The sequence below is a fragment of the Perissodus microlepis genome, chromosome 20, assembly GCF_051167445.1.
Source record: "Perissodus microlepis isolate ML-2025 ecotype Zambia chromosome 20, ASM5116744v1, whole genome shotgun sequence".
Classification (NCBI taxonomy): domain Eukaryota; kingdom Metazoa; phylum Chordata; class Actinopteri; order Cichliformes; family Cichlidae; genus Perissodus; species Perissodus microlepis.
In genome coordinates, this window is record NC_140480.1 from 30,624,166 (window position 1) to 30,634,898 (window position 10,733).

The 10,733-nt window shown below is 43.1% G+C and overlaps 1 protein-coding gene across 2 annotated transcripts; it reads right to left on the reverse strand.

Annotated features, from left to right (window-relative positions):
- Positions 1–404: 404 nt before the first annotated feature.
- Positions 405–10,603, reverse strand: ttpal (tocopherol (alpha) transfer protein-like). 2 transcript variants are annotated; one of them, XM_084917627.1, is made up of 6 exons: positions 10,535–10,603; positions 9,721–9,947; positions 5,575–5,818; positions 5,272–5,465; positions 4,812–4,922; positions 405–3,495 (listed from the first exon to the last, which is right to left on the reverse strand). In XM_084917627.1, exons 2-6 carry the CDS (start codon positions 9,928–9,930, stop codon positions 3,217–3,219), a joined length of 1,038 nt encoding a protein of 345 aa, XP_084773753.1. In that variant the 5' UTR covers positions 9,931–9,947; positions 10,535–10,603; the 3' UTR covers positions 405–3,216. The 2 variants fall into 2 exon arrangements, with proteins under 2 accessions (XP_084773753.1, XP_084773752.1); XM_084917626.1 differs by having other exon boundaries at positions 10,398–10,562.
- Between the last annotated feature and the right edge of the window lie 130 nt (positions 10,604–10,733).

Sequence of the window (10,733 nt, forward strand, 5' to 3'; positions counted from 1 at the left end):
GATTAGACTGAAAGACCAGCAGTCTGGCACAAATCATGTGACAACTTGATAAAAATGTACTTAGACGAATGGAAACTTCAAAATGCTTCTCAAATGTTAAGTTTTCCAAAAATATAAATGTAAACGTAATGGCAATCTGAGAAGAAAAATGAGTACTTTGTATGTTCTTTTCTGATTACAAGCAATGGAGTACTTCACTGTCCTAAAGTTAGTGCACCGAAGCAAAAGATCAGAATGCTTCTCCCAGCGCTGCTTTTGTGGCGTCTTTGGAGACCCATGAATCCAATATGGGAAACTCAGCTCAAGACAGATGCAATTATGTTGTGAAAATACCCGCAACTTCCCTAGAGCCTGCAGCATGCCAACAACAGCATCCACATAACAAACAAGACACAAATAGCATGTTCTCTGTTTGGCTTTTCCTTTACTGTCTTCACAACAACAAATATCCTGCAACACAACACAGCTTATAGTCAGACATGCTTAAAATAAAAATACAAAACACTGAACAAAAGCAAGTTAGCTTTACCGCAAGAAAACAGATGCAACATTATTGCACATTTCTGTACATGGCCTGGTGTACAATTTGGCAAACTGGAGGTCTGTAAAGTCAGGCCTCGATGTTCTATATTTCCCCGTGTGACCCCTGCGATCGGGAACGGCCCTGTGTTAAGACTGTGTGATGAAACACAGGCAAACGGGTTTCAAAAAAATAAAACATAAGGCAGATTATCTGAACTTAAAAGATAATCCTCTTAGAAGAGTCAAGCCAGGAAACGTAACCATCAGCTAAACAAAGGCTCTGAAATACTCTATGAGTTACATATTTGGCTAAATCTTTTTCAGGTAAATCTATGACATTGTCCTTTCTCTTGTCCTTTATAGCGATGAAGTATAGCCACTCTTATGTAAGACGAGTCCTGATGAGAACAAATATGAGTTTTGGTGCACACAAAATTGTCAACCAAATCCAACATCATTTAAGGCAATGTACTAGATGGTAGCGCACGCAGAAACCTAAATGCTGTTAAACTGGTAAAAACGTGTACACTGAAAGCAGTTTTTCCCTTGCTGTAGAGAGCCTGCTATCAAAGATTGAGGACAAAATCCACAGTCTTCATATGATGCAGAAAGGCTACGAGCCTTCATTGCTCAATCATCCAAATAAGAGGATGACTTCAAGAGTTACAGCGTTTTCCTCCCCAGGCAGCGTTTCTGTGCTACTCAACAGTGAAGGTCCAATATCAAAAAAGCCATTTTCAAACATGCATTGCAGCGTGGGGCTTTTCTGGGACTTAAGACTGTGTGTGATGCACGCTAATAGCAAACTGGCTGGTCTTTAAACTGCCAGTTCCCTGGTACAAAAAGTGATGTCAGATTGCAGCAATGTGTGAATAATGCAGATAAAATTGTGAGTGGGCATCATGTGTGCTGCCGCCTGCACGCTCTAACCTGGCAGCACGCTCGCTGAAATCAAATAGTATTTCAGGAGTATTTCTAGTACTGCGAACAAACCTGAAGCAGACCATTTCAATACTGTAGAAAGCATCCCAGCCTAAGACTCCTGAAGCTTTTAAGTTCATATGTGAGGATATCTCCATGTGGAATGTGAATTAAAGAGAGAAACATTGGAAGACAACCTATAATTGTCAACTAAATGTATCAATCCAACCACTTTCTTTACTGCATTTCAAATTCACAGGAGTTGCAGGGTTGCAGAGAGGGTTGCTCCAACTGACTTTGGCAATACATGCACAGGGAGAATATTAAACCCCTTAATATTAAACAAGGTTTGAACCTGGAGAGTCTTTTGCCAATGTGAAACAGTGCTAACCATTGCACCACCCTAGCTAAACACAAAAGGAGGACTGTGGATTTGGTCCCCGATCTTAAAATCGGATTTTAGAGAAATGGCAAGCAACACTGATCCTTATACAACCGTTGCAAGAGCTTGGTTCGCCTAGCCGGCAATAAGTCATTCCCAGTGGGTGATGGGCTCTGCCAGGGCTGCCCTTTGTCACCGATTCTATTCATAATTTTTATGGACAGAATTTCTAGGCATAGCCAAGTGGCGGAGGGTTTTCACCTGGGTGGTATCATCATCTCTGCTTTTTGCAGATGATGTGGTTCTGTTGGCTTCAACGGGTGATGCCCTCCAGCTTGCACTGGAACGATTTGCAGCCGAGTGTGAAGTGGCGGGAATGAGAATCAGCAGTTCCAAATCTGAGGCAATGGTCCTCAGCCAGAAAAGGATGGAGTGCCGAACTCCAGGTCAGGGACAAGTTTCTGCCCCAAGTGGAGGAGATTATGTGTCTTGGGGGTTTGTTCACGAGTGATGGGAGAAGGGAGCGAGAGATCGACAGACGGATTGGTGCTGCGGCTGCAGTGATGCAGACGCTGTACCGGTCTGTTGTGCTGAAGAGAGAGCTGAGTGTAAAAGCAAAGCTCCCAATTTACCGGTTGATCTACGTCCCTATCCTCACTTATGGTCACGAGCTGTGGGTAGTGACCGAAAGAACAAGATCGCAGATACAAGTGGCAGAAATGGGCTTCCTCCGAAGGGTGGCTGGCGTCTCCCTTAGAGATAGGGTGAGAAGTTCAGCCATCCGGGAGGGGCTCAGAGTAGAGCCGCTGCTCCTCCACATCGAAAGGAGACAGTTGAGGTGGTTCGGGCATCTGACAAGGATGCCTCCTGGGTGAGGTGTTCTAGGCATGTCCTACTGGGAGGAGGACCCGGGGCAGACCCAGGACACGCTGGAGAGATTATATCTCTTGGCTGGCCTGGGAACGCCTTGGTGTTACCATGGACAAGCTGGAGGAGGTGGATGGGGAGAGGAAGGTCTGGGCTTCTCTGCTTAAGCTGCTGCCCCCGCGACCCGGCCCCGGATAAGCAGAAAAAGATGGATGGATGGCAAGAAAAATCTGTTGTGAACCAATATTATAAACCCCACCGATAATCAGTTCTTAGAGGTCATCAATATTGGCTGAACATGCATCAATGTATGAAAAAAAAAGCATCTTAACCAGTACCTGGAGCTGCCTTAGATGAATGATTGAATGCTGGGCAACATGTGAACAACAGTAGACTATACCACCTAAGTGCTGCTTACTTAGTAAAATAAATCATGTATAATATTGGCAACTTGCCCTGTAAAAGTCTACACACGTGTTTCTTAAATGAAACAGAAAATGTCCTCTCAGTGATGGAAGCGAACATCAGTAACAGTAGTAAAGCTGAGAGCGCAGCCCCCTGAAGGTGTCGTCATCATGCCCGCTGGCCTGCTCTCCTTCAAAGAGCATGGACTCTGGAAGCACCACGCCCTCTAGTGGATCCGGCTGGCAGAACTCCACTACAAATTCCTCCTCGCAGTCCAGCAGCAGTCTTGACCACGCACTCATGTCCAGCTGGCCCGCGGTGCCACCGTATTCCTCTGGCAGGACCGATCGTGGGATGTTCCGGTGCAGGGAGCGCAGGTCTGAACCGTGGAGGATGTACTGTGTAAGAAGACAACAAAGACTTGTCAGCGACCTGCAGCTTTAATATTTGATGTGATGAATGTAATTTTAGATTTATCAGGTAACTGCCTTCAACTTTCACCTTCCTACAAAGCTTCACCTTTGCCATTTTCATACTTGAGATGTTTTATGAAAAAGGTTCAGGAATTAAAATCAACCTCACATTCAAGAACACCTTCTCGTGCACCTCTGTTCGTTTGTTTTCAGCCCAGCTTTTATTTTTTTTTTAGATCCCTCAGAGGAAGTCTACTTCTGTCCCTTTGTACTTCTGCATCTGCAATGCACGCTGAGCCTCCTGCAGTGTTAACTTGACTCTCATTTTCTGGAAGTGTATGAAGCTTCAGTGAGCCAAATCTGGCAAGCAGGACAGGTGGTGAGAGAAGATTGTTTGGTTCAGGCCAAAATAACTCCTGTGTTTTTAATGTGCTCTATGTTGGCACCGGATAACGGGCTGGCACGCACAACGGTATAGGTCGATTCCATTGGATGTTCGCCCTCACACGCCTCAGGACATCACACAACCCAGTCACTGTTGAAATAAAAATGACGAGAACGCTCCTGGTCTCATTTCTCACTTGACATTCTGCTTTTGAGCTTGGAAACTGAGGATATTTTGTCTGAGAACAGCATGGTCCTAGAAGGAGACTTTCAGACTCCCCAGTGACAGTGAAAGTGGTCAAAAAAGGGCGTCCACTGAGCAAACTAAAAATGGCACTCACACTGCAAGCTGTCTGCACATGCCCAAGAAGAAGACTTGGAATGGGGGCTGGCCATGTGTAAATGTGATAAGTGTTGCTGACCACCCTTTGTATGCCAAGAAGCCACTTTTGTGAGCAAAAATGAAAAATAAAATAATCTGACCACTAAATGCCATGCACAGAATCAAATTTAAACACAGAGGTGCATTTACTATATCCAAACTATTGCAAACTATTTATTTTGACTGTACCTGCTGATTTTTTGTTGTTTTTGCTTATATATTAACATAAAAACGGATAATATGCCACTGTTGCATTTACAGCTTGTTTTTGTTGACCCCAGTGTTAATTACAGATGTGTTACTATGCGTTTTAATGAACACAACACAAGGCTTACCATACCATTTTGAAAAATTGTTGTTCTGCTTGACCATTTTGGTTTATTTCTCTGAAAAGGAAACGTGCTTAGCTTTTCAGTTTCACAGATGAAAAAGACTATCAGTTTGAAACACAGGCTACAGAATAAAATGAGGGGCACGATTCAAAGCGGGCCTTTGTTCCAAACAAAAGAGTCAGAGACAGTACAAGAATAGTTACCCTCTCTGCCATCTTCTCCTTGAGAAACGGCTTAATTATAGCAAAGATCCCTTTGAAAATCCGCGGCTCATTAATTATGTTAACGGCCTTGATTCTGATCGGAAACCCATCCTGTGAATTAGAAGGGAAAACAGTCACAGCTGGGCCTTGTCAAATGATTCACACATGCTTTGTGTACTTATGTAAATATCAGACACTCTGCAGTCACGACAAAACACCACAGGCAGCGTTCAGGGGCTGCTGTGACTGACAAGTTTTTTTCTCAAGTGTTGCACTAATTCCATTTTTTACTGCTATATCATCAAAAATAAGAATCATTTTGAGGTAGTGATTCATTAAGTAACCATCTCAGGGTGAAACTAGCAGAGTTAATCCCCTCTGACATAAGAATATCAACATCAGATAATGGCTTTATCAAATAATACTCATTATTGCTAACATTAGATTTTTGATGTCATACCTGGAGGATGCTCACAACTTTTTTGGCGAGGAACGGGCCTGGATTGGATGCTTGTGACATGCCCACTCCGGTGTAGTCTGCTAAAATAACAATGCCGTTCACCTGCGTTTCCTCCGGCTGAATCAGCTTCTCCAGAGTCAAATAAATCGCTCTAACATTGTCAACAAATGGGTAATCATTTGGTTTCCATTTTCCTGTAAAACAGTTAGAAGTGAGTAATCGTGCATCGTGAGCGAACGAATAATGCTTCAGATAAATCGAGTATTGCGTGAATTTTCCAGTGACGATGAAGCCGACACCAACCTGGGCGCAGACAGAGGATGTATCTTCCGTTGGGGTCCGGCTGTGGCAGCACTGTGAGAAAGCCCAGGTCGAGGACGTGTTTCACTGTGGATGGCTTCAGGTCCTGGAACACCTCTGGCCAAGCCTTACGTCCTGCATGGTAATTGAGGAGCAGCTGCAGGGCACGGTCATAGTCGAACTTCCTGGCCCGCAGGAAGCGCAGCAGGAAGGCATCATCAAGTCGTGTCCTGAGATTGGGCTGTTCCTGCAGAGCCAAGAGGAAAAAAAAAGTTAACTGAAAAGAAAAAAAAAAAGAGGGAAGGTCATGAATGGCAACAACTAGAATAAACAAAATACGGCTTATGACTAAACAAAATAAAACACTGAGAAAAATGGCTAAATTAAGCTTGGTTAGCATCCATCTGTCCATTCTTTACTACTTCTCCAGGCCTGGGTTTCACTGGCAGCAGTCTAAGCAGAGATGCCCAGTACTACTCCTCCCTGTCCACTTCCTCTAACTTTTCAAGGGGAGCACAGAGGTGTTTCCAAAGCCAGTCGAGAGATAATCCAGCATCTCCTGGGTCTACCCTGGGGTGTTCTCCCAGAAGGATATGACTGGAAAACCCCACTTAGAGGCACCTGGGAGGCATCCTGGTGAGATGTCCAAACCACCTCAACTAGCTCCTTTTCAGCCTGTCTCTAAGGGAGGGCTCACCCCATACTGTACCTATCGGACCAATCCCCAGCTGGCATAAGTGGAACTAATAAATCATTACAAAAGAATCTGGTTAAAATAATCTTTTAAAAAGCTGTCAGAATAATTGTATCAATGTAAGGTCAAACTGCTTGAAAATAACACCTTAAAATAACCCAAAACATATCTGTCCTATTGCCAGGTGTCAATGCTATTATTAAACTCTAAACTATTAGAAATTCACCATTTAGCCACCAGTAAAAGGATCATTTCACTTGCTGGACCAAGTGAAATGATCCTTTATTCTGATAACATGGGTACTTCAGTTTATTTTTTGTGAACCTTCTTTGTTCAAAGGACCAAACCTTTGAGACTTTTCCTTCACTAATAAAGAACATGTACCACCGTTTTAGGGGAAAAAACCAAAACCTTATTTTTAAAATGATTTACGTCCATCACACATTTTATAATAAATTTACTTTGAGCCTTCAGTGGGAATGTGTGGACTTTAAGTTAAGTCTACTGTGCTATAGAATGAAGAGGAAAGAAAGAATTCAGAGGTGGACCACCTCATTGCTGGAAATAACAAAACTACAGATCATATTTCTATGACACTAAGACTCCAACCACTGTCAAAAAATGTCTGCAAGACAAACAAAGACAATTCACATGGACCGCAGTGCTGCTGAAATGCAACAAATAAGAAAAAATATTTTAATTGACAAACAATTGAAATTTGGCCTTGTTCAAGAATCACTGCTTTTTAATGCTATCAAAACACTATAGCAGAAACACATAGGACCTGTGCAGCTAAAATCCATACTCATTTGTCACAGGTCATAGTGTCATTGGAATATTGAACAGTGCAATCACACACTGTATTTTTTCCTAAATGTCATGTAGGAGTAGGGATGGGTATCGTTTAGGTTTTATCCGATACCGGTGCCAAACCGGTACTTTTGAAACGGTGCCGGTGCTTAAACGGTGCTTAAACCGGTGCTTAAAGAATGGAGAACACAAAATTGGTCCAAAAACCTCTCATGTTCAGCTGTTTTTTTGTAAAAAGATAACAATGTTAGCCTTTTCTGCAGCTATAGGGGATTTATGGCATCACTCTTGGCTAGAAGCAGCGCTTAAACAATGGAAAAAACACAAACTTTTTCCAAAAACCTCTCATGTTTAACTGTTTTCCACTTTTTCTTTGGTCATTTTAGCCTTTTTGGCCAGGGTGAAGGGAGTATCTGCCATCAAACAAGAAGACAGCCGCATGTAACTACGACGGTGTTTGCTAGTTCACTTTACATGCATTAATGTAATAACGTGGTTAGCCTACTCAACGTAAATTACACACGAACAACATTAAGCTACTCACGCAGAGAAGAACGGCTGCTGCTGCCATCATCATCCTCATCATTTCTGCTACAGTGGCAGGGCTAGGGGCCAGGACTCTCCTCTTCGTGTTTTTGGGGGATGTTGCTAACTCCGGGTCCGATAACAGGCAACCCACCCGCAGTAGATGTGCACGGTGTGAGGTCTCACAGCAAGCTATCAAATACGGCGCATTTCTCGGCTTTTAAAAAAAACGCTATGCGTCGCCAGGTGTTTCATCGGATTTGAGGTGTTACCTCCTTTGCACAGTATCACCTTAAAGCACTTGTTGCAGGCTGCTGAGTTTGCATATTTTGCTGTGAAGTACAGCCAGACTTTTGACCGCTTCGCCTTGGGCATTTTTAATCTGTAGCTCTGCTCTAAAAGAACGTACGTACCTGGCCCCGCCTACTATCCTCGGAAACGTAAAATGATTGGCTAGAATCTAAAGTGTATCACAGCTCAGGAAAAAAAAGCACCGAAATAAAGCACCGAAATGTGCGCTGCTTTTCGGTCTGGTTACTACGGTTTATGTCAGAACCGGTGCCATCCCTATGTAGGAGAGTTACAAATACATTAAAAAAAAAAAAAAAAAAAAAAAAAAAAAGGATGTGAAACGGGACATAACGTGGAATCAGACCCCCACATCCACCTTCAAGAACAACCTTAAATCTGAACTCTGAACGTCGAAAGCTTTGTGATATATTTGGGACAGCACTGACAAAATCTGTCCTCAGAGAAAAACAGAAACACCTGCCAAAGTTCTCAAAGTACCATTGTAATGGCTATGGCAGGTGTTCCCAAGTTCAAAAACACAAATAATACAATATTACATCAGCCTTATATTTTTAGGGTATTAAAAGTTAATATACTATCCTAAAAACAAATGGAAGTTTGTGTTTTAAGGAGAGTTTATAGACCAAGACCATAATATATGTATATACAGGCTATTTTATGGGAGATATAACCTCCTCTGGATGCAACACAGGCAGCTATCCATCTCCAAATGGACCGGATAAGAGTCAGGATCTGTTGCTGAGGAATTGCTCTCTATTGCTACATGAATGTGGCCTGGAGCTGTGAACTGGTTACTGGCTCTGATGAACACAATGACCCAGTGTGCCCCAGGCAAGTCCAATAGGAGGCAAGCTGGCAAATGAAGTGTCTGGGTTTGCTTCTGTTCCAGAAAGGCCTGTTCTACTCTGACAGTGTCAGGCCGTATGTCAAGCAGCAACTGTCCTGCTGAAACAGCTGCAGGGCGCTGCTGCAGGAGTAATACAAGTTCAGGTTAGAGCACCTCAACTCGGTACCTCAGTCTGGTCAGAATTTCACCAAGAACAATACGATCAGATGCTCTCAGGGACATGCAAAGCTGCAGGAACAGGATCCAGAATGCCAAAAGCCTGGCCCCAGTCAACGTCAGTCAGTCGTGGCATGGTGCCACTGATAACAATGCTGTGCATACAGTGTTTTATTGTGCCCTGATTCCACTGGCAAGAGAATACGGCAAACTGAACCAATTCTCGGTTGTACAAGTGAGTTCATTTGTGTTAAACAAATTAACAATCTCGCCACTGACTAAAACCAAACAACTGGAACTAAAAACTACTTCACAATATAAAACTTGCATTTCTTTTTTTGAGTACCATATTAAGTTTTATCACAGTGGTTCTCAAATGGCGAGCTGAGGCACACTGGGATGCCTTGAGATTTTGCACAAACCACACACTGCAGATGTACCAAAAGTAATGAATGAGATTTAAATTCACTATTTTAGTGCTAAAGGATCTATTTCAAAGTGAGGAGATAAAACGGATCACTTTCCTGTGTAGAAAAAATTAACACCAACAGATTGTAGGTGAAATTTAGGCCCCAGTGCTGCAAACATGCCCTGAAAAGTGCCTAATAAAAGAACTGATTATTTTTCCGATGCATGTAGGCTATTTTTGGCATATATGAATACACTTAAATTTCATACTGAAAATTCCTTCCTGTATTTCCTTACTCACACTTCTCAAATTCTTCCCAAAGGTCCAGTCAAATGTTACTCAAAAGCTTTCCAATTTTTGCCCTCTGCTTTGTAAGGCATCATTGTTCTGCCCTACCTTAAGTATCATGTCCCTCAGTGCTTGGACATCCCGTAGACGCCATTCTGGCTTCTCTTGGAGCTCCTCACGTGCCTTGGCCACCAGTTCAGGGGTCAGGGTACAGGAATAGATGGGTGGTGGAGGACTGGGGAACCAGCTGTGCACTGCAGCTGCTGACGAGTCCACTGTAGGACCACCGAGATCGATGGACTCATGCTGATCGGCCATGGAATGACTGAGTGAAGCTGTTGGGAAATAAGCACGGGTGAGGGGAATTAACTTCTAAATACCATAGCTTTACTTCAAATAAGGGCAGCGATACCCCACCGCCTGACACCTTCATTATCAATAATTAAATGTCATTATCATATTTTGTACCAGTAAGCTGCCTCTGCACAGTAAATGTACAGCAGCACAAAATAAAAACTGTTAAGTGCCTGAACATTACAATAAGTGTCAGGTACACTCACAAACTGCGCAGTTTTAGTAATTAGCTCAATTTCAGCTAAGTTTAGCAATAGATGTGGGAACACGATGTTCCCAGATACACAAGAGCGGGATGCTCTCCAGTAACTACCCAAGACTGCAAACACTGCATGCATTCACTCGGTAATGAGTCACAGCGCCAGAGATTCTCAGCTAATACAGCCTGAGCCTAAACAGAGCATATGTCCGGATAATGACTGAATACTGACCAGAAAATGGGTCTAACGGTAGCCTTCAATGACAGACATAGAGTGCTAAAAGGCTGCTGGTAAGTGATATATAAATTCAGAAAACATCCGCAAAGATCAAAGCTACAAAAACCACTGTCAAAAAAATCACAACGGACCTGTCAGGAAAATCCCTCTTCCGGGTACAGAGCCGGCGTTAGCTCATTGGTGCTTTTGTAACACGTGATGCACTGCGCCGACGAATCGTGCGTCTTTTGTTTTGATGCCGATGCTGCGTTCAAGTTTAATCGGAAATTAGACAAACCTATATGTCAAAAAATTAATAGCGTGACTGTTATGTGAGCCTGTTGTGTTTCA

Bases quoted from the DNA above. Each gene is read 5' to 3' on its own strand.
- ttpal (XM_084917627.1), bottom strand. From the start codon at position 9,930: ATGGCCGATCAGCATGAGTCCATCGATCTCGGTGGTCCTACAGTGGAC. The intron at 5,466-5,574 runs GTTGGTGTCGGC...ACTGTTTTACAG, and splicing joins CATCCTCTGTCTGCGCCCAG to GAAAATGGAAACCAAATGAT. The intron at 3,496-4,811 runs GTAACTATTCTT...CTTCTTACACAG, and splicing joins AGGAGAAGATGGCAGAGAGG to TACATCCTCCACGGTTCAGA.